At 44.9% G+C, this 24,393-nt stretch overlaps 1 protein-coding gene across 2 annotated transcripts in view; it reads left to right on the forward strand.

The window, feature by feature from the left end:
* Positions 1 to 18,718, forward strand: part of Rdx (radixin) — a 64,959-nt gene extending 46,241 nt beyond the window's left edge. For both annotated transcript variants that reach the window (XM_041638353.1, XM_041638354.1), the window contains exons 14-16: positions 618 to 778; positions 15,680 to 15,773; positions 18,103 to 18,718. In XM_041638353.1, the coding sequence (XP_041494287.1) occupies positions 618 to 778; positions 15,680 to 15,746 (228 nt within the window). In that variant the 3' untranslated portion in view covers positions 15,747 to 15,773; positions 18,103 to 18,718. The remainder of the gene's footprint in view (positions 1 to 617; positions 779 to 15,679; positions 15,774 to 18,102) is intronic.
* The last annotated feature ends 5,675 nt before the right edge of the window (positions 18,719 to 24,393 follow it).

Consider the following 24,393-nt stretch of genomic DNA (forward strand, 5'->3'; position numbering starts at 1 on the left):
TTTAAAACAGATCAGTTTATTAAATGTATATTGTTAGGTCAGAGTAGGAAATTTCAGCGTAATTCAACGGTTCAAAAAGTAACTTAATTTTTTTGTTGGTGAAATCTTAATTTAAAAAAGTGAAAATTATAATAACTGTATTAAGATTTCTAGAGAAAATGTTCATTTTTATCTTACACTGACTTTTCTTTAAAATGACTACTTTGAACTTGATCAGTTATTTCATGTGTTGGATTAAGAAAGTTAAAGCAGTTCAGAATATATAAAATATTATGGCTGATGACTAAAGAAAAGAAAGGCCACGGGCATTCCTCCCTATCCCAGTTACTAACAAAAGAAGCTTGTGGGACTGGGTGTGATTCTACAGTTAAGAGAACAGTCTGGCTGGGCCTTCAGAGGACCCGGTTTAATTCCCAGCACCCTATGGCAAGTCATAATTGTAAGTTCCCACAGACAGACATGCAGGCAAAACACCAAAAAAAAAAAAAACACTCCACAGTGGAAAGATTAAGAATATATTAAAGAGTCAGATTTAGTATGCATGTATTTTTGAATCTTTAAACTTTTTTCATAATTTGTTAAACTCTATGTAATAATAATGTTTTTTTTTAATGCAGGCATTAAGTTCAGAATTAGCCCAAGCCAGAGATGAAACCAAGAAAACACAGAATGATGTTCTTCATGCCGAGAATGTCAAAGCAGGCCGCGATAAGTACAAGACTCTGCGACAGATTCGACAAGGCAATACGAAGCAGCGCATCGATGAGTTTGAAGCAATGTGAGAGCTGTTCTTGCGATACATGTCCTTCCTAAGCTGAACCACCACCAGAGAAAAGCAGGCCTTGCAGATGGATGGAATGCATCCCACCTTGCCAAAGCACTCACAGCAGTTGACTGTGCTCACTAGCAGAAGTCTGAAGGGCGCTCTTCAGCATTAAGGCAGTGTGATGTCATGTTTGGTCATTTTTCTTTTGGCCAGGGAATTGATAATGCTATCCTGTCATCTCTTTGTACATTTTTCATTTTTTTTGTTTGATTTTTTTTTTCAGTTGAATATTAACACTAATTACCATGTCTGATAAATGTGTCTGTGTGCTTTGAGCACGGTGTACATCTTAGGATGATGGTGAACATTTCAGTGCATGTTTAGTTAATGAACTCAATTTTCTTTGCCCTTTCCATGTTTGACCTACATACATTTCCATGTTCACTCATGTGTTTTCAGTGTGGCTTCTCATGCCCTGTCATGGCAGAGCCATAATGTTGGTGTCATACACATCACTTACTGGAGGTGTTGAAGATGAGGTATCGGGGTAAACAGACACAGAGTTGATGAGACAGCAGCCATTGTGTAGGAGACTACATCGCAAGACGATTAGAACATTGAACAGTACAGTGTGCAGAGGTGGTTAATTATTACAGAAATCCTTTAATTACATTATTGGGTGGTTACTTTGCATTTCCTTAAGCACAGTCATCATTGCCAGCTCAAGTGATTGGTGTAACATGTCCTATAATCCTTTGATGGCTTTTCTTGCCTGCTGCCTCAGAGATGGAGCCAGCAGACATCAGTCCTAGGAGAATTTATTGATTAAAACTGCCTGCGAATAAGTGGCCTCTGAGAAAAAAATCAAGGTTTGTTCTTAGGTTGCTGTAGAAACAGATGTCTAATAGAAGATACTGTTGATGATAACTGATTTTAATTGTCAAAAGGAACAAACCTGGACCCTCCTGCAAGGGCAGCAGATGAAAGCATCAGTTCCAAGGAAGTAATACTACCTCACTGTACACTGTGTGTGCGCTGCATGTCTGCTATCCATAGACAGTCTCAATCGTGCCCTTCATTGAAAATACTTTTGAGATTCCAGTGCTAATGCTTTAACTGCCTTTTTGTTGAACTGTGAGGCTCTGATGTGTGTTCAGATATTGTTTGTTGTCACTGGTGTGCTGTTTGCTGAGGGGTGGTCTGTGTCTGAGGAAGTAAGACATTGCCTTTGCAGTGAAGGATTCTCGTCCTTTATTCGTGGTGGGGAAGGTACATCATCTTAGCATATTTGGTTTCTAAATCACTGCTTGTTTTATTTGCAGTCTCTAAAATCAAATCTCATTTCAATTATGTCTTATTGAAAAGTCTTTCTGGCTAGAAAGATGCTCTTATATTCTTTGACCATGAAGCACCTGAGTTTGAAGATACAGAAAGCCTTGTTTTCTCTGTGTGGTTCAGCTATGTTCCATTCGGTATTATGCACTCACACTTACCTTTATCTATTACAATTGCCATTTATTAAGCAGTTTTCATGCACCGTAGATTCCATTTATGTCTGAAAATATCTCGTGCTTTTTTTTATTTTGCTGACTTTAAAAGGAGTAATTTTGGGCAGACATTATGAAAAGAAAAGGCCTTGCTTAATATATTTTTTAGATTCTGTAGGACAAGAGACAACTGGTTAACCTTGAAGTGACGGTTGCACAGTGGTTGTGAACATGTTTCAGAATCATTTGTGAGGGAATGTTTCTGCTTTCCATACATGAGAGGGAGATGGTAGGACTTAACTGGCCTACCTGGAAACAGGAGCATTCTCTTTCCCAAAGCTCTAGAGCAATAGTGCTTATTGCTAGAAGAGTTGACTTCCCATGGATTTTCACTGATTTTCCCCTATTTTCATTGTGTACAAGATTATTGCTAACACCAGTTGTTACAGTGTTGAGAGGTTACAGTTATATTTGCTGTTAATAGTCTATTTGTAGATTAGGATTAAAATGGGTTTAATCCATTTTTAAAGTTGTATGGATTTTTCTAAACAGGAACAGCCATTTGCAATATGGGTTTCCATAGAGATTAAACCAATTATAATGTTTATCATTAGCAGTTGAGAGCACATGTTCATATAGCAATGTAAAAACACACTAATGAGTATTTGGTAATTTCCCATTAGCATAATTTCATGTTGTACAAGTAAATTACATATACATCTCTAATTTTGGATAATATTCATTGGTTAACAATAAAGAGACAAAAGCTCATGCCTTTGAGTTCCACTGTTGTTATTTAACATGGTTTTCTCATATATTTCTTGAAATTATAGTTTGAGCCATGAACTATATGACATCTTAGGAGAAAAGTTTGAATCCTTATATAGACTTCCTTTTTCATCATCCCTTTTATCCTGTAGAGGCCACAGTGACTCTTAGATTCTTGACATCTGAAGATAATTTGGGAGTTCAGGCATTGCTTTTTCTTTTTCCCAAGGAAGACAGGGCTTCCTCTTGACGATTCTTCTCTCTATTACAATCTGGTGTTCTTTATATTCTATGCTAAGTACCTTTAGTCTTACTAAAGCTGTCAGAGCAGTCAACTGTGAGTGTAGAATTGCCTTCAGTCTCTCACTAATCCTTAGCAAATATTCTTAAATAGAAGAGTGACAGCTCTCAGAACACTCTAAAAGCCATGAGTTGTTGCTTTTCCTGTCTGTAAGAGCAGCAGCCATGTCTCTGATCTTGAAAAGCAAAGACTTTTTTTTTATAGGATGTTTTACTTTTTATCTAGAGAGGCTTTATTTTTTTGAACTAGAATTACTACTTTTAAACTTAACAGATTATTGGAATTTTTCTTTATTATGCACTGAAAAATGGCTTGACATTACTGTTGGCTAGAATAATTCCCTTTTTGTTTTCTTTAAATTTTCATTGCCTTATAGATTTGGGATGTTCTAAGAAACAGAAGGATAAACATTAAATTCACAAGTATATGTGACCAATGAAAACTCAGCTTGTTTTAAAAGTTAAAACTTTAACTAAAATATAAGTGATTATTAAATTGCATTAATTTGCTAACCCGTGAGGCAGATGTGGCCTGTCATGTAGACTAATGTTCTCCTCAAACATTTTGGAAGTTGAGTGGATTCTGTGTCTGTTTTGATTACATCATAAAAATGTCCAAAAGCCAGGTGTGCTGGCCCACACCTATGATCTCAGAATTCAGAAGGTGGAGGCAGGAGACTCAAGAGTTAGTTCATTGTCACCCTTGGGTACACAGTGAGTTCAAAGCCAGCCTAGGCTAAATGTCACCCTCTTGCTCCCCATGCCAAATAAACAAGACCATTAGTTGCGCCCCTGCCTCTACACCATAGATGAGTCAAACATGGGTATGCTTTTTCTCAACATTGGCTTGCCAGTTCCATACTTTTAACTCCTGTTTTTCCTTAGACGTATCTCTTAGTGATGAGCCCATCTCTTAGGAATTTAAGAGCTGCCATTTCCTGATGGAAAAGGCTGTGTGATTTCTGTCCCGTCTCCTCTTTGACTCCTCTATCTCTGTGAATCAAGTGTTTTGACTCAAACTTGTCCACACTGCCGTAAGCATGACATTTTCCTTATGCATATACCCAAGGGTTGACGTGTTTCCTTCATGCTTGTATACACACTGCCTTAAGCATTGAAGTGTTAACTTTATCTCATCTAGAACTTTAAAGTCCACAACTTCTAGGTCACCTTTGTGTCTTTCCGTGGAGCTCCTGTACACTCAGTGCTTCTACATTCTTATTTAGTAACCTTCATTTAATCAAAAACGTTTGTTATGAATTGCCTGCTATATTCGAGGACTTGAAGCAAGATAAGAAAGACCATAGCCCTTCAAATATGAGACTTCAAATACTAATTTATCCTAGTTGTTACATCAACTTGCATTTCTCAGTTACAGTATCAGTTTACTTTGAAAACGTCAATGCCATGTTGTTGCTTCGTGCTATTTTGTATACTTAGATTCCTCCATGTTTAGCTAACTGGTTACTCCCATCTTTGAAGTTTCTTTCCTTGTCCTAATTGTTCACTTTTATTTCATCATTTTAAAATGTGGGCTTTTACACTTGTCATCGTGTCATTTGTTCCCAAAAGCTAGTGGTACTTGACTTTAGCTTCCTGTCTTATGCATAGCATCAAGCATAGCAAGCGGGCTTTTAGAATCTGGGGACAAATCAGGCAACTTGGGAGCTTTTCTCATGAGATGGGGATTGTGACATTCTTCTCACACTCACAATGTATATAACCTTTTCATTTTCTTGGTTTGCATATTAGATCTACAAACATGCACTTATTAGAATCCTAAGACAGTATCTCCCTCCTCCGATTCCTTTTATTCATATTAAAAACCTATGAAACTCAAGTGTAGCATTTGAGTCTTTTATATTATCACTCCATCTATAGTTTCTTAAGTTTTAAATGCATTGGCTAAAAGATGACAGTTGTACAAGATGAGAACAGATATAAGGAAGGGCAGTAGCAGGAGAGAGCGGCCAAGAGAATGGTGTTGGGTGTGGTTCCCAGGGAAGCTGGTTCTCTGGTACATAGCAGTATCCATTTCATGGGTCAAGCTTTTAATGTTGATTAATAAAGATGCCCAGAGAGAGGAAGCTCCTGATTTAAGTCTAACTGTAAGAAGATTGACCTTTTACCCAGTCAAATAGCATCATCAGCAGTATGTTAAGTGGGAGTTTGATGGCATTTTTGGCTGAATATGGGTTTGTTTTGTGACAGACGTGTAAGGTGAGCTTGTTAATCATTTCAAGGGTACAACATGGTAGCACCACATTGTCATTGCTGTGCACCCATCACTAGCCTCCATCTCCAGAGCATATTCATCCACACTGAAGCTGTACCCATTGAAGGACAGGTCTCTTCCTGTCCATGGGGGAAGCTGTACCCATTGAAGGACAGCTCTCTTCCTGTCCATGGTGGCTACTGTTGGTACTTTCTGTCTCTGAACTGTGGGATTTCTAGGCACCTTATCAGAGTAAACCACAGAGTAGCCATCCTTTTCTCTCTGGCATACTTAATACATTTCACATAATGTCATCTCATTTTAGCAACAAGTTTTATTTCTTGTTGAGGTTGAATAAGTGCTCCATTGTTTGTATCACATTTTATCCATTTATTGATCGGTTGGCATTAGGGTTGTTTGCACATTTTTTACCATTGTACTGTTCTCCCATTTCCATGTTTACTAATGGTGCCGTGAACATTGGTATGAATATATATGTCAGACTCCTTAAATTGATTCACTGGATCCCATGCTAATCCTATGGTTAATATTTTGAAAAGTTGTCATATTATCTTTTATGACAGCTGTACTATTGTGTTCCCACCGAAATGCACATGGCTCCCAGGTCTCTGTACCCTCCCTGACAATTGATATTTTCTGGAGAGCTCCTTTTATTTGTTCTGACAATGGAGTAGTAACTCCCTGTGGTTCTGGTTTACATTTCTTTGAATTTTAAATGAAAAAAAGCATATTGAGTACTTACCTCTTTATTTGCTTATGGTTCTTGTGTATCTTCCTTGAGGACTATTCATTTGGGTTTGTCCATTTTAAATTTATTTTTGGTTGAATTAAGTTTTTTTTAATATTTATTTATTTATTTATTATGTATACAGTATACAATATTCTGTCTGTGTGTATGTCTGCAGACCATAAGAGGGCAGCAGACCTCATTACAGATGGTTGTGAGCCACCATGTGGTTGCCGGGAATTGAACTCATGACCTTTGGAAGAACAGGCAATGCTCTTAACCACTGAGCCATCTCTCCAGCCCCTGAATTAAGTTTTTAAAAGAGATCTTTATATTCAGAATTCAAGCTATCCTTTATCTCAGGATTTTAGTTTTTTTCTTAGGCAGGGTCCCTCTAGATAGCCCTGGCTGTCCTGGAACTCACTGTGCAGACCAGGTTGGTCTCGAACTCCCAAAGGTCTGTCTGCTTCTGCCTCCCAAGTGCTAGGATTAATGGTGTGTGCCACCACATTCAGTGAGAGTTAGGATTTTAATTCCGTAGCAAATACGAGCAGCAAATATTTTTCTGCCATCCTGTGAATTTCTCACTTTTGTTGATGTCCTTTGCTGCGTACAAGATTTTGGTGAAGTTTGGTATATTTGTTGGTGCCATTAACCTAGGGCTTTTGGTTTTTCCTTTTAAAAAAAAAAAACAAACAACAAAACAACCCATGCTTTTGTTAATTTTAAGATCTTGATGTGTCACCCAAGCTGGCTTCCGACCCGTATGCATTAACTAGCCTGCCTTGATCATAATCTCCTAGGTGGTCTGTACTATACATGTGTGCTGTCACCATTCCAGGTGGTTGGGTTTTGTTTTGTTTTTTGAGACAGGGTTTCTCTGTAGCTTTGGAGCCTGTCCTGGAACTAGCTTTTATAGACCAGGCTGGTCTCGAACTCATCACAGATCCGCCTGCCTCTGCCTCCTGAGTGCTGGGTTTAAAGTCATGCTTGGCAAGATGGTTGGGTTTTTGTTTGTTTGGTTTTGGTTTTTTTGGAGCAAAGTTTTAGAATTTTTATTTAAAACAGCTTTCAAATTTCTTGAACTTGTATTAGTCCTCCTGCTTCGGTGCTGTAATCCCAAGTGCTGGGGTTACAGGCCATTATGCTCTACTTAGGGAAGGTAGGCTTTGCTGAACACATTGCTAAAAAGAAAGGCCGGATGGAAGAATGCCATTTTCAGTGATTAGTCTGCAGACAGGAAAAAGTACATGGAAAGCGTGAGTCACTGCACTAACTATAGGAGGCGGAGTTTAAGGATGCTGTGCAAGCTGGGAGACAGTGTGCCAGGGTACACTGATTTGATTCAAGGACAGCTTGTGGCTTTGATAATTCATGCTGCAATGTAACACATAACTAAAAAGTGCAGAGATTAAAGAAAGCCTAGTGTTGCATTCTGTAGCTAGCCTGCAGGAATGCTGTGGCCCTATGGGGGAGAGGCATGCCCAGATGTAATCTGTTCTCAGCTTTGCTGAGAGTAGCAATACTCTTTCTTCTGCTTGTATTCTAAATGACCTGTTTGGGGATTTTCAGGACCTTGTTGGTGACCTTTTGAAGGAAGGTTTCTGGTGAACTAGAATTGAAGATCCTGGGTTCTAATTCCAAGTCTAACACTGTGTTGTATTGCAACTCTGATTTCTGAGTTTATAGGCTTGAATCAGGTTGCCTGTGTCAGAGCATTTTTCTAGAATCAGATATGGATAACTTGGACTTCAGAGATATTTTTAAAAACTACTGTCTAATGTTGGCTAATAGCCATGTACTTTTCAATTCTTGTAGTTGCAAAGCTCTTAGCTCAGTATGGTGCATGCCTTCAGAGAACCCTAATGATGTCATGACTAGAAGATGCCCAGCAAACAGGTTTCTAGGGACTAGGGAGCCAGCTTCTTAGGTCATTGCGAAGGGTCATAATCATCAAGATGTGACCCAATGGTGATTATCTCAGCGCACACAGCTATAGTTATTTACTGTGTGCAGCATCTTTGGGCAGTCTATTCCGGAAATTTCTATAAGCACAAGAGATAAGTTATAACTTACATGCAACTATATCAAGGCACAGAAAGACTTGAAGTGCTGCAACTGCCCATTCATAAGGAAGCATGTAAGGCTGAGCTTCAGAAGGCAGCCCATGACACGGGAAAGTCGTGAGGGGAAGTAGGGTGCATGTACAGTTTGGGTCCTGATGGGATCCGGGGCCGGGAAAATGTTAAGAAGAGAAAGTGGGCTTAAGCCAGAACCTTGGAGAGCTCCAACAGTGCTTCCAAGCTGGGGACAATTGGGGAGGGAAGAGCACAGACCTTGCACAGTGGGCTGACTCCCCTGAAACTCCAGAGTGATCACACTGGCTTGGGATACAGTCACTGAAGATAGCATTAGAGCAGATGAAGTGTACAGTGTCTTCTGGAAGGTGTTTCTCACAAACCTCCATGTCAGCTGTTCTCAACCTGTGGGTTGCGACCCTTGGGGGTTGAATGATCTTTTCACAGGGGCCGCGTATCAGATATTTACATTATGATTCATAACAGTAGTAAAATTAGAATTATGTAGTATCAACAATAATTTATAGTTGGGGGTCAGCACAACACAGGGAACTGTATTAAAGGGTTGCGGTAGTCGGAAGGTTGGGAACCACTGCCTCTTGTGATCCTGAAGCCTCAAAGAACAGAGTTGCTCTTTGTAGCAGAGTCCTACCATCCCCAAGGGCCTAAGGCTACACTCCGGCATGAACTCCACCGGGCACTCCTGCCCAAGTCCACAGGATTCTCTCTAGTAAAGTGGCAAATAATTACCCTCTGGGGCAAATGTGTTCCGAGCGGCACCTAATTGAGTAGCTTCACACCATCTGGTGTGGTAACACTAATAACAAGGCCCTGGCGATTCACTGATGAGTTAAAACAGCATAGTCAGAGGAGGAAGCAGGAGAGTCAAGATGAGCATCCAGCGGATAGAGGCAGTCTCTTGCTCCCCCTGTTCCGAGGCCGAGCGACACTTTGGTGAATGTGGAGAGCTGGTCTCCAGGGCGGTTTGCACAGAGGCCTCAGAGAGTGTGACACTCCCCATTGCTGGAACCCAGGCATCCCTAGTGTCAGCAGGGATTGAGTTTGGGGCAGTGCTGAGTAGTTGAAGGGCTGTCTGGGGTCATGGTTAGTAAAGTCAGCTGTGGCCTGTTTGCGGAAGGCCTCCAGATAGGTCATTTGTGGAACTCCTAAGGGTCTTTGATGGGGAAAGAACGGCAGCTGAGAACCTTCCAGACACTGTCCTCGCTCTTGAGGACATCACAGTGACATACATCCTTGCCCTGAGCTGACTTCTGTAGGAAAAGCTTTCAGCATGAGTAAGCGGTGCTAAAACACTGCACATTTCTGTGCTAGGTCAGGTTTGTGAACTAGCCACTATTGAGCCGTCCTTGACCCATGAAAGCAATTCCGTTTCCACTTGACCTATGAAAGCACAGGGCCGAGTCGGGAAACACTTTGGGGGTGATTATCAGGGTTCAGAGGTCACAAGCATCCCCACGAAGAGGTGGTGTGTAAATTGCCACTTTAAGGAAGAGAAACCCCACTCCCTTGCCTTCACTTGAGTCAGGAGGGTGGGTGCGCTATTCCTAGCCAGACTCTTGTCTGTCCGGGGCTCTCGTACTGTCTCTAAGGCACACATGGTTCCTCAGACACAGGAGCCCCAGCATGGCTGTACCTTTTGATCTTCCAATAAGTCAGAAAGACTTCCAGACACAGCGTTTGAGAGGCTAGGATCAAAGGGATGGAGGCCCTTGAGAAGTGAGGTCACACATAACTCAAAGCAGGTTAATCATTTCAGGTAATCTAACCATGCCTGGAGAGGAAGTCTAAATTCGCAGAACCGGGTGGGATTATTTCAACAAAATAATTAGTAGGTAGAAGGTAAAATGTGATTTTGTTGAAATCTTTCCCCTTATTTCACAAGTTTTTGAAAAAGCTTATCAAGCCTAGCAAGATAGACCTGCCTGCCCGAAGGAGCCCAGTGGATCACAGTCTACTGTCTTAGCTGAAAGTGTTCCAGGAAGAGAGAACAGCACACGGAAGACCTTTAGGGCAGGAAGGGTGGACTGGCTTCAGGAAAAGAAGGAAAGGGTTATGCCTGATTCTGAACGAAGTCAGGCCAGTGCTATCTGAAGTTGGAAAGGGGCCAGGCCACATCTCCGCTAGTTCATGGGGTTTAGGCCGTATGTCCACTGAGCAGTTTGGCCTTAGAGACCACATTACTTCCAGAGGTAGGCCCGAATTGTTTCAGTAGAAGTTTGAGGGACTTTTTATTTAACCAATGACCTTCCTCCAACAAAATCAGAAGAAACACATGCCCCCAAGAGGTGCCTTTAATCCAGGTGAAGACCTATAGGCCATTAGTGACTGTTGAGAGGGAGGACCAGTGTGCTCCCAGGAGGAGTTTACGATAGATAGGTTGGTTATCGTCGTAGATGATCAGCCCTAAACACACATGCACGGAAGTGCCACTGACTGTACTCAGCCGATCATGTGTGTTCACATATATGTACATATGCAGTATTAAAGAAGAGGTCATGAATGCTAGAGGAAGTGAACAGGATCCAGGAGAAGCTGGCAGGGGGAGGGCATAGAAATGATGGCAATACAGCACTTTTGTATGAAACTCTTTATCAAGTTAAAAAGAAACTATAGAAAACAATTGGAGACGTGAAGAGCAGCAAGCGTGTGCTGAGTCAATGTTACTCAAAGGCGCTGAGTAACGGTTCCAGGACTCCTCGGGAACTGGGCCACTGAATGCAGGCTGGAGAAAATCAAGAGGTTGGGGCCAGAGGGAAGAGATCAAGGGAGGAAGGCAGCCCAGTGGGCGGGGAGAAGTGAGGCCAATGATGACTTGAAGCAGGACTGTAGTTCCCTGTGGCTGTGGAGTGAAGGTCAGTGGGGAAGGGGAAAACAATGACTTCGCTCTCAGAATTCAGATTCAGTGTGATTATTTCAGTAAGTCGGTAGTTTCAACCTTATTAGGATATTTGAAAAGAAAAACTAGCACAGTATTTTACAGATATCCTGTGTCTGCAGACAAACACAGATCTAATTTATCTTTATGTTTCTATTAAACAATACATTTTTACTTGTGGAATTGAAATGAAAACAATTACATTTTTAAGAGAAAATCGCTAGAGATGTCTTTAGATTTATAGATATTAGCCATCAAATCAGAGCAAGGATTGGCAAATGGTCTTTGGTTTGAGACAAGGACTCACTGTATAGCTAGGGAGGTTGGCCTTGAACTCCTGGTGCTTTTACCTTGCTTTCCTGAGTGCTGGGATTACAGGGGTGAGTGACTATCTGGGTTGGCCAATTATTTATATGAAGATCAGGTTTTTGCTTTCATGAACCAATTAGTCACACGTGTGACTCTCCCCCTAGCATGGGTGGTGTATAAAGGAGCAAGCCTGGGTTCCAGCGTGGCTTCATTTATATTTACATCCAGGTTTCCCGTGCTTTTCATTGGTAGGGAGACTTTAGATTTGTAAGCAACAGGGGGAAAAAAAAGCTTAAATCACCGTTAGAACCCCAAACTGGTAGGAAGACAGACAAGATAGATTTACTTAGTCCCCAAGGCTGTTTGCTGGATTTCAGAATCATAACAGGCATGCTGGATTTCAGAATCATAACAGGCAGATTGCACAAACCTCCTTTATCCCATACTTGGGAGGTGAAGGTTGGAAGTTGGAAGAGCGCGTTGTGTTTGAGGTTCGTCTGTTTTACATAAGAAATCCCTGGCTGGCCAAGCTGCCCAGTGAGACCCTGCATCTGCAGACGACAGAGCCACGAATGGCCCGTGGTGTGGGGTTCTCAGCTGTCAGGAATTTGGAGGTGGTCACAGTGGTTTACTTTGTTGTAGCAAAGGGCATGTCCTGCCCTTTGAAAACCTTTTAGCATCAACTTAAACCAACACGCCTTCAGAGTCCCCCGAAGGACACTGACCTTGCTGGTTGCTCTGACTCATCCACCGTACCTTCCTGCCGGATTCTGTTTCCAGTCGCTGAGGTTTTTATTTGACTTAGTGAATTTTGTATTTCCAGCATTAAATCAGTTGGGCTTTCTTCAGCGATTCTCTTCATGTCTCCTATTTTCACATCTCAGATTGATGAGCTCATTTCTCTCTCTCTTTTTCCCTCTTTCTTTTTCCTCTCTTGTATATTTATGTCTTGAGTAACTGAGTATCGCTAGAGTCATTCTTCTCAATTCTTCGTGTGGCGGTTCTTCCGGGTCACTCTTGCTAGGTGTCATTATGCTGGGATTAGGGACTTACGGGGAGGCAGGCTGTCTCGCATGTCCATATTTGCTCCCGTTCTACACATCTGGAGTAGTCTCTTGGCTCTTTTCCCTTCTGCTTCTTTCAGGGGAGGTGGTTTGCAAGGCCCAGGAGAGGAATAAGACACAGTAGGGTTGAAAGGCCCAGCCCTGCCCTTGGGACTGGTGTGGGAAGTCCTGGAGTGGCTTAGGCAGCCTGTGAGGAGGGGAAGTAAGGTCCCTTACTTGCTCAGTGCACGCTAGGCTTCAGGGGCAAACTTCCTGGGTGCTGTAGGTGGGCTTGGTCGAGGAGGCCATGACTGGCACTGGTGGACGAGCCTGTGCAGAGGGTAGCAGGCCCTGTCCTTGCTGTGGGAGACTGTGTGGTCTGGGCTCCTCATGCAGGAAGGCTCCTCATGCTCTCCCTGCTGGTTGCCATTGCTGCTCCTTTCCCATCTCGCTGTGTTGCTCCAGGAAGCACCATGTCTGTCTCTGGTCAGTACCAGCCTGTCTTAATTTAAGTCATTCCCGATGGAGGTTACTTCTGCAGTTTCTCTATCCTGATGAGGTGTTCCTATATTGGACCCCAATTTTTTGTATACATTTCAGAATTAGTTTAACTTTTATGATGAAAAAGTTTTCGATGGGAAATGTTTACATCTGTATGATATTAGAGCCTCCTGATAACGGTGACTTCATCTCAGTTTATTGGCATCTTCCATTATGTGTTTAGGTAAAGCTGTTTAAACTGTTACAACAAGATCATGTGTCCTTTGCTAGGTTTATTAATAGTCTTATCTCACAATCTCTTAAGGGTTATGACTGAAAATATCCAGGGCTAGGGTAGAGAAATGAAATTAGTTTTTCTCTGCTGGCCTTAAGAGCATCGCTGAATCCCTAGTGTTTTTTTTTTTTTTTTAATAATTTGCAGATTCTTAGGGACATTCTAGGTTTCCTGCAGTGTTGACAGCCCTGATCCTCCCAGCATTATAACTCTACTCTCCTGCTCATTGCAGCCCAGTGCAGAATGCTGGTGGCATCTCATTCCTCTCGGATCAATGTGTCTAATATGATACCATTCGGTGTCCTGGGTTTGGGGACATGACCTTTACCAGATTAATGGAAATTCCTTTGATAGGCTTGTTAATATTTTGCTAAGAGGTTTGTTTACAAAATACAAAAGAGGGTTTCAAACTTATTCCATGTAATTCGTTGTTTGTTGAGATAACTGTGCTCAAGAATTTTTGATTAATCTTCCAAACTAGATGAACAGATATTTATCGTTAAAGCAAATGTATGTGTTTAAAATAACTTGATATAACGTATGTCCTAGCTATAGCCGGTGCTCCACAAGTCCCGAGCCACCTGCACTGTGACTGTCCTGCCCATCTGGTCAGTATGTACCACCCTCTCCTCCCCTTCAGAGGACGCTTTCTTCAAAGTAGTGTAATCTCGTAGCGCCACCTGCTGGCAAGCTTGGGAATTTCTGCTCTCGCCCTGGGCTTCCTTTCTTGGCTCTTGTCTTCTCTTGCCTTTCTCTTCACTCCCATCTTCCTTTCTCTAAACCTTAACAGTTAACATACACATTGAGCCATTCTCCTTCCTTTGCTTTCCTTCCCTCTTGGCTTCACCAGTCTAAACCTCCTTCAACAGTGGTTAATGATATCAACCAAAGGGAACAACAGTACAAACAACCATACATTTGAAAGACTATTCAGAACCACGGGGTGCTAGCTCCGCTCAGCTACCCATTAACATCCTCCAGATACTTCAGTTCTCCTTAAAATGTCCTCAAGTTTCAATTTTTAATAACTTTTAGTTAATTCTGCCCAGTTTAACAAGCTCAAGAATCAATCAAAATTATTAAACTTTTAGTAACTCTCATTATTTCTATCATTTTATTAACAGATTTGACAAATTTATAGCTTCTGTATTTTACTATAAGGTTTTTTATTATGGGTTCAACGACCTGGCTGCAGAGCGACCATCCACTGCAGTTTATAGAGAGACAGCCCCCCACAGGTGCCTTTTGGTACTGCAGTTTATAGAGAGAAGCCCCCACAGGGGACTTTTGGTACTGTAGTTTACAGAGAGAAGCCCCCACAGGGGATTTTTGGTACTGTAGTTTATAGGAAGGTTGTACCCCCCCCCCCCCCCACACACACAGGGGACTTTTGGTGCTGCAGTTTATAGGGAGACAGCCCCCCCCCCCTTTTTAGTACATAGCTCACTTAGGAGACAGAGACTTCCGTATCTAATTGCTTAGCTTCCTAGTGCCGAAAATACCACGAGCTACTTTGGGGCTGATGAGTAGACACGGTGCAGTCGCGTCTTTTTGGGTTAAGCTTCACCTTGTTTTTGGTCTGTACCTGAGAGCGACAGTTGAGTGTAATATGGAAGACACCGTGTCCCAGACTGATCTCTAGCTAAGGAGAGGGCTGCTGTGGGGACAGAGCAGCGAGAATTCTCCATTTCAAAGCAGGCACCACAAAACCTAGGCCTGCTAGGCTGCTTGTTACCTAGGGACACAGCAGAGACTGCAAAATTATATAGAATATCCAGGCTGGGGCGTAACTCCGTTGTTACTGGCTTCCAGGAAGCCTGGGCTCCATCCCCAGCACCACATGAGACCAGGTGGTGGTGTGCATCTTCCCTAGAACTTAAGAGGCAGAGGCAGGAAGACTCAAGGTCCTCCTGAGTTACCCAGTAAGCCACGAATACCCACTGATGAAGTTCTGACATGTATGGCTGGAGAACCGTGGTTACTGTGAGGCTAATCAGTCTGTGGAGAGTTCCTCAGTTTTTAAGAGAACCGTCTGGCATCCGCCTCCAAGAGATCCCAAGGTATTCTTCTCTCCACGGTCAACTAGTAGAGTTTGAAAGGTAAACTTTAAGAATCGTTAAAAAGGAGTTCAGGCTAACAGTTGAGCGCCCCGGTCGGCCCTTGGAGAGCGCAGGCTAAGAGAGATTTTCCTGGCTTCTAAACTGCTGAGCATGCTGTCTGAGCCCCCTCCCCCTGCCACCTCCTGCATTTCTCCACATTCGTGGTTTCTAACCTCTTGATGTCTCTTCCAAAAGGTGGGGACCCAAACTGTATGCCCTGTTCCAGATGCGCTCGTGCCAAAGCAGCATAAAGCATATGTAACAGGACGAAGGCCTTCCTGCTCATGAGGTAAGCACAGCTGGCAGCAGCTGCTGGGGTGAGCCTATACTCCCGGAGGCCCTGCTCAGATCCTGGGGGACCCTCCTATGCCTGCTCACCTGCTGGCCAGGGCCTTCTCCAGTTCAGGTGAAGGTGCTGAGCCAGGGTGCACTGCCGTACCCCGTCCTGCCCACGTCTTCTAGGCTCTTCCCCAGTCAAGGACACTGCCCTCCACTGTAATCGCTTTGCTCAAGTTTATGAAAATGCATTTTTTTTTATCGGTGACCGTGGTCAACTGACCATATTGTAAGTGCTGCTTTAGGTAGGACATTCTCTTGCATTTGTGGAGACTCCCTTGGTGAGGGAGAGAGGACTGTTGGAGTCTACTGCCACTTGGATGTACCTGGGGTATCAAAGGTCTCAACTGGAAGTAACAGTGAAGTGTTGTGCACACATGTTGAGTCAGAAGATCAAGGATCTGGTTCCTCAGCCTTATTAATAAAGCATTGTGCACCTCCCTCGGTCTGGCTATATTTAAAGATTATTTTATCACGATGACAGATTGTTAGAAAATTAATGTGTTTGGCCAAGACTAGATGAAACCATAGCACTGCGGTTCATCTTAGAGACTGTAACGGATCCAGGGTGAGGTCCCCCAAACCTGGGAGAGTTTCCCAAGCTTTTGGCTGTTTAGTGGCAGTGGTGCCGTGAGGCTTGAGAAGTGACACAGGCTGCGTCCCAGCGACCTGCCATTTAGACGTCTTTCCATGGAAGGGAGCAGATGCGTGTGCTCACACAAGGTGAGGCAGTTTAAAAACGCCTGTAGCCTTGGATGTGAGGTGGAGGTCACGCCAGACTGTCTTGACGCCACTGAAACTCTCACAGTTAGAAAGTGAATTTGAAGGCTGCCGTGTGCCCATCTGTGTCTGCTTACACTCATTTTGAAAGGGATATGGCCAACTATAATTCCATAGAATTCGACGAGCCAGGCGATGGTGGTGCAACGCCTTTAATCCCAGCACTTGGGAGGCAGAGGCAGGCGGATCTCTGTGAGTTCGAGACCAGCCTGGTCTACAGAGCTAGTTCCAGGACAGACTCCAAAGCCACAGAGAAACCTTGTCCCAAAAAAACCCAAACAAACAAAAAAAAACCAAACAAACATAGAATTTGACGATTCCTATTCCTGGTATTTAAACAAAATTCTCTGCTGGAAACACATCCTAAACATTCACAGATTGCTGCAAACAATATTCTCCATGGCTTTTCATCTGAAAACCCGGTCTTCCAGAACACAAATTCATTTATCTTGTTTTGTTTGATTAGCAGAAAGCCCAGATTGAAGTAGGCTGCCTGTTCTCCCCGCTTCTCAGTGATTTCACCTGCTAATACCCGTGCTCTTCAGAGTGACTCCTTTGACAGAGGCTGACTGTCTTATTGTTGGCAGAAGCAGAAAAAGAGAGTGTCTGTGTGACTCACCAGCGCAGCCACGCTCAAATGACAGATTTCAAATTATCCAGAGACGAATTTCTGAAGGGAACAGGGGGCTGGCAGGCTCGGCATCCTTCAGCCTGGAATGTCACATAGCTGTCAGCCTTGGAAGGCCCGCGGCTTCCACAGCCAATTGTCACTGGAAAAGGACTCAGCTGTCCTTTAGGCCTTAGTTCTTCCGTGTCTGGGGCTTCTTCCCAGAACTGTCATCCTGCCTACCTGTGGGATTCTGTAGGCCCGAAATTAGAGGTGACGTCCAAAGCCACAGACAGGAACTGGGTGGCTGGTTTGGTGAGTGGTGGCGCCCCCTACAGTCTCGGACCAGAATACAGCCAGATGTCTAATGAACTGGCACACTATGGATGGCGGGCTTCCTGGTTTCAAAATTCAGGCCTTGGGTTCTCTTCAAGGCTCTGGGCTAATTTTTGCTTAAAAGGCCGGGTCAGATCTGACCTCAAGCTTCTCTGTGTGGGACCCCTGAAATATGAAGTGGCCTGAGGCGTGTGCCACATGGAGCTAGTGTCAGTGAGGTGAGCTCACTCCCCACCCTCTCCACACCAGAAACATCTGTGACTGACATGATGGGCAATGTTTAGACCAACTCTACATTCATAACATGACTCGGGGGGTCAGAATGTTCCCAAACCTGCCGTTCTGATTTCTTTTGAGGCCCCAGACAATTCCGGCTACTCTGAGGTCAGAGGGCAGCCTGCGCCTCCTGCCATTTCCTCCATGGTGTTCTATCTCCTGCACAGCCTCGGAACATTCCCAGAGTGCTCAGCATGAGTTTTCAGGGCCAGGCCCTTTGCAACCCATGCTGGTGATGTTTATTTCTTCCGTCTCCTGACTTTCCCATCATCTGTCTGTACAGGTCCCTGGCGGCTGACCCACGATGAGCTATGACAGCCCTGTGTCTTGAACGCATACACCCCAAACTCTGGTATCTCCAGGACAACTGGATGGACTAGTCCCCATCAACCAGAGCGCTTGCTCGTGTTCTCTCCAACCCCCAGTCTTGTTTGCTCTCGGTTGTCGTCTTGCTGTTTTTCTCTTTCCTGCACCTTTTCACTGTCTTCCTAGGAGCAGACTTCAGGAGATGGACCAGGACTTGGGATGTCTGCAGACCCTGCGGTCCTCAGCCAGCCAGCACCTGCTGAGCCTGGCTTTAAGATACCATTTTCTCAGACAGATGCTGGAAGGCACCAGCTTCTGGAAATCCCCCAGCACACCCCACCCCCGCGCTGTGTTTTTTCTCTGCATGACTAGCTGCTCATAAGATGGAATCTAAGGGGACAATTATCAGGACTTTTTCACCTTTTAAAAATGGATGTGACTTATCTTCGGCTTTTATCTGAGTGCAAATTTGGTGATGTACCTCTCCTGTGTGTACTCCTGTCGAATCTGCAGAAATCGATGTGACATACCCCCTCCTGTCTGGGCTGTTTGTATAATTGTATATAAATGTAGCAATAAATATATTCTAACAACATCTGGAACCTGGGTCCCCACTTCATTTTGTACCTTGGTGGCAGGGAGTGGCAGTCACACTTTCACTGACAGGCCCTGCTGACCACTGGTGACCTGCTGACCACCTGATCCATCTGAGCTTCTCAGCTCCAGTTTCAGCAAGGGAGTGTTACTAAGAAGCAAGCCAGCGTTCGGAGAAAGGATGAGGGGGTTCAGTGGCAGAGCTGGGACGTGGTGCAGCATTAGTAATTCATGCAGTGGCGCTGGTCCTGGCTGAGGGAGGTTTGAACGTGCAGGGACTGAAGCATTGGGCGACAGTTTGCAGTGTGACTCAGTCATCTGACATTAAGGCGACTGTTCAGACACTGAGTCACACTGCAAACTGTCGCCTTAACAATATATTGTGCTGCAGCGATGTGGTGAACGTGGCAGGTACTTGCCAGGCACAAAGGGAGACTTTAAGGGTTTTCATAAAAACCACACAAAATATGCCACAATAGAATTTTTTTCATTGGTTAGTGGGTTTGCAGAGGTTCCAGGGCAATACAGAGAGCACATAAACAGACAGTCCTTTATCTATTAAACACAACGCTGTTTATCTGCTCCCAAGGAATGTTTATTAATACTGTCCTCTCATGTACTTAAGGTCTTTTGTTAGCAGCATTTTTTAATAATTTAAAAGATAATCATGTGCTTTGCTGTGGTATCTTTTCAAATTGCTTTGCTGATGTTTCTCAGTGGGCCTCTCCTCAGTCATAAATAGAACTTGACATACAACCATCCAGTCAGAAGACACAGATATGATGGAGCCCCAGACTGGAACATACTGGGGCCAGGGAGGGTTGGAGCACCTGAAAGGCTACTACTTTTTGTGTATTAAAAGGGGGGAGAGGAGACTGGAAGCATCTGGGAATCATCAGGCTGTGATGCTCTCCCCTGCCAATGCCGCTTTTCTGAACAGATCCCTTGGGGCTGGGACTAGTGACTTGCACAGGCAGAAGCCGTTAGAAAAGAGATGGCTGTGGTGGGATGAGGATAGTCTTATCGAGAGACTGCCTGGAAGCAGAGACTGAGCAGGCCTCAGGATTTCCTTGGGGTGGTAAGACTGGAGACTGCGGCATGTGCTCTGCTATATAAGTCAGTGGGAATTAGTGACTGACCTTGGACCAATTGCTCCATCCAGGGGCCTCTCACTCCTCTGCTGTAAAATGGGGTGACTGGAAGGAAGGAATGAGCCTTACACACCCTCGTTTCCACTTTTACTTTCTGTTTGTAATGTGTCTTGGAAAAGGGAAAGAAGTCACCTACTTTTAATACTAAACAGAAGGAGACTAGATGGCACAGATGGGCCACAGAGACAGGAGGATTTAGAGTGTTTATATCCAAATGCTAAAACAAGCTGGGGCTTATCAAGTACAGCCCCTGGGCGGAGACAGGACACATCAGGCGCCCACTGTCCATCCAGCCCCCTGTGCAAAGCCAGGAAGCACCAGGCGCCCACTGTCCATGCTCTAGTGACCATTTTTCTGACTTTTCTACACATCAGTGGACAAATGGGCTGGAAATTGATGGCTCAGAACCCCAAAGCCTATAGTGTAACCCGCAGAGTGGGAGAAGATGATAACTTTGAATCACACCAACCCCACATGCACCCGAGGGAGCTCATGGGAAGGGAGGCTTCCCTTCTCCCGGGAGAACCCACATAGGATGAGCACTCAACCCCTGGCCTAGAATGTATTCTGCATTACTTTCCAGGAAGATGGAGGCTTTGACTGGAGTTTGCGGAGGATCCTGTTTCTCAAGTTTTTTTTGGGGGGGGGCGGGGGCGTGCTGTCTGTCTGCAGAGAGTCCACAGTTACCCCCGTCTCGGCCTTACAGAGGTGATCACAGGGAGGTGGGCCCTCTTGGGATTCAGTGGTAGGCAGGAAGTCTGGTTGCCCTGACTAGGTCTGCACACTCCAGCAAGGAGCTTCGGTCGGGCTCATGGTGATCCTCCAGCCGCCACCGACTTGATCTTTGGCTTTGTCGCTCAGCCCTGTGTTCCTCATTTCATGTACATCAGACTCACAGGAAGCATGGCTAAAAACCGTGCTAGGTCACTTTCTCAGACTTTGTGACAGTGCAGGCCACAGGCCTGGCTCCGGCATCTGCAGTTATAGCACATTCCTAGGGGAGACCAAGGCTCCTTCAGTAGGGACCACACTTTAGACCCAGAAGCACTTGTCTGAGAGAAGTTGTATTTATTGTTCTCCTCAGACACCACAAGAACCAAATGTTCTCAGGGCTGAGTCACCTGGGTGGCATTTGCTAAACAGGGGCCGGTGAACATTCCTTGGTCAGCATGAGTAAGTCACTCACAAATCAATAATCCTCCTCTAGCCATGGCCTCGGGGACAAACGAGGTTTGGATTACACTCAGTAGACCGGGTAGAACATCAGATAAATGGATGCCAGCTGGACATTGATCCTGAAATGGCAATTCAAGGACAGAATCCCATTTTCCCTCAATAAAACGGCAGGCATAGTCCTGTGTGCAGGTAAACAAACATGTAAGCAGGCCTTTAAGCAGGGCAGGGAGAAGTGGGTTGTAGGAGCTTTTCACTGGATTATAAGTGTCAACCGCTCAGACCAGGAGACAGCCTGAGAGGTCCTCACAATGGCGATGCATCTGAGGGACCCCTGACAGGTGCATGTCCCTGAAACGGGTGTCAGTGCCAACTGATTTCACCTACTTATAATCATGTAACTGGGGCTAATCTGCATGCAGTCTTCAGCGTCTGAGTTCACTCAACAACACACTCAATAATTCATTTAATGTCCTTTGACCCATTTGGCTTTAGTGACGACCATACCAAATGTTTCTCCAGCCTTTGCCATCAAATCAGTGAGGAATTCCAGAGTTACAGCCCAGCATGGCTTCTTAGTCAAGCCTCCGCAGGTATCCACACACCCAGACCCCCCCGAGTCTCAGTCCTCCTGCAATCTGGGGGACGTGTCTTCCTTGCCACCCACCCAAGTTGTGCGACTGCAAGACTCTGCAAGTTGCCTGTAGTACTCTACCCCCAGCCTCAGATGCCCTTCTTCCTGGGCACGTTTCCAGGGGGTTCACTCCTCACTAGTGTCCTTTCCTCTCTGCCTCGTGTAGTACTCAGAAGTAGCCACGGGGCCTCTTCTAGGCACACAGGGTAACAGTGAGCATGGGGACTGTCTGGTGAAGGTGTGCTGGCTACTTCTGTCAACCTGACACAAGCCAGTTATCTAAGAGGGAGGAGCCCCAATTGAGAAAACACCTCCATAAGATCAGGCTGTAGACTAGCCTATAGGATATTTTCTTAATTAGTGATTGATGGGGCAGGGCCCAGCCCATTAAGGGTGGTGCCACCCCTGGCCTGGTGGTTCTGGGTTCTATAAGAAAATAGGCTGAGCAAGGCAGGGGAAGCAAGCCAGTAAGCAGCACCCATCCATGGCCTCTGCATTAGCTCCTGCCTCCAGGTTCCTGCCCTGTTCATTGCTTCCTTCAGTGATAAACTATGATGTGGAAGTGGAAGTCAAATAAACCCTTTCATCCCCAGCTCGTTTTTGCTCACGGTGTTTCAGCGCAGCAATAGTAACCCTAGCTAAGACAGAGGATGTTAGCCTATCTCTCCTGCTGGACTACAGGTCATGGGTACTTGACAGAAGAAGTTTATTTGACTTATGAGACTGATCACCCAAACACCCTGGTTCTGTGGTCCTGGCGAGGCCAGGGGTGTCCATCGTACCACCAGTGAAAACAGAAAGGGACTTGACTGAGAAAGAGCTGAGGTAGGCTCACTTCATAAGTTTCCTGACATTCTTTCCAAGGATGGTACCCCGTGACTTAATCACTTTCCATGAAGTCCCACCTCTTAAAGGTCCCATTACCTTCATGTTGCCAAATTGGGAACTAAGGTTCCTTCACCAGAAACAAACCATAACCAAAGCATGGTATGAGCATCTCTGACTAGCCTGGTATCTACAGTCCTTCTCGAGTTCTCAAGGGCCAGGGGACAGCCTGACCTGCATTTCTGTGGGGGGGGGGGGGACACCTGTGTTCTCATGCCTCTAGTGTATTTTCTGTGCCCATGGAACTAGGGGACATGTCTGGAGACATCATTGATTGTTAGCATTCCCTGGACCTGACATTCAGGAGGAAAACCAGAAGTTCCACAAAGCATCCTCCAATGTGTAAGATCTACTCATCATGACTGTCAGGTCCCCCCCGTCCTTCCCCAGTTTGGCCTCTGTACATGGGTCAGTCATTACTTTGGAGAGCTTGAAATGGCAAGGAAAGTAGACAGGGTTGGGCTGAGGCCAGGCTGGACCATAGGCTGTGACCTACATCCCTGGCTTCTTCAATAGGCCAGTGACTAGCTGCACCAAAGTACAGAAGTCACCAGGTCGTAGAGAAGAAGGCATCTGTGTGATGATATGATTCATAAGTCTCCTATCTCCAAACTACAGAAGATAGCACATCACTGGGCTCTTCAACCCAGGAGCCCCCCTTCCCTCCACGGTATGCTCTCTGGGCCACGGGATGACACTGAGTGGACTCAGCAGTCCCCAAGCGGGTACACTCAGGCCTCTTACACCATGGGCCCCGCATATTGTCATCACTGAGTTTTCCTTCTTGGTGATGGGTCATCCAAGTCAGTGGGGCTGAGGCATTGCATTTCACTGTCATCACGGGGCCGGCTATGTCGTCCAGCATTGGTCTGAAATGAAGTGGATGCTTAACGCTCTCTGTTTTTCTGCTGTGTAACTTTGGGCGCCCCACTTAGATTCTCCAGATTTTAAAACATAAAAAACAAAATATATGGAGAAAGAATGAATTATAACATGCATATTGATTTTAAACTTTTTTCTCCCAATGATATCTGTAAATACTCAGTACTCATTTCCAGATCTTTCTGAGGACAGCAATGCTGATCGTGTGTCCTGTTTCCTTGGGACTCCTGCTCGCCCAGCCTTGAGGAATATCTGTGAGTGCTCAAGGCTTAGATGATGCTTGGTACATTCTGAAAAGTGGTTGTGTGCAGTCAGAAGGAACAGCATTCTTCAAAAACTATCACTGTTTCCCTTGTCCACTCAAAAACCTTTTACCCTGAGCTCCAGCTATGCAGGGTCAGTGGGACAAAGGGGGTCCTGAATTCCCCAGGGGCCTCTGTACCTCTTCTTGCTGTGTCCAGTGCTGGGGCAAGGACCTCAGTACTGGAGGCCACCCTAGACGAGGGCCAAGGAGGAGTGCAGAACTGAGAGTTGCAAGGTTCCCTCCCCCCCAACACCCCAAGAAATCAGCTAGAATAATCTAGCTGTCAGGAGTCGCCACCACTTCTCTCTCTGTCTCTGTCTCTGATGCTTGGTCCAATGTCCAGGAACAGAGGCCGGAGGCTGAGAGCAGACTGGACAGGCAGGAAGAGAACATGATGTGACATGCCTGTGAATGGAGACTTGCAGCAAATCACCAGGTGCTATTGACAATGCAGAGAGAATGTGGATCTAGACCTGGGGTGAATGACAGTATCTGTTGCTGGGGTTGTGAAGCTGGTTTATAAGTACCCTTGTAAGGCTCACCCCCAAGTACACTAAAGTAGCCTTGGGTACATCCCTTTCCTAGCTCTGTGGGAACTGTTAGATCTGTTTTGGACTACACCACCTGACCCTTTTATCTGTTGTC

Source organism: Microtus oregoni, unplaced genomic scaffold, assembly GCF_018167655.1.
Source record: "Microtus oregoni isolate MIOR12 unplaced genomic scaffold, Mior012 000055F_ref0000237, whole genome shotgun sequence".
In the NCBI taxonomy this organism is placed as follows: Eukaryota; Metazoa; Chordata; class Mammalia; order Rodentia; family Cricetidae; genus Microtus; species Microtus oregoni.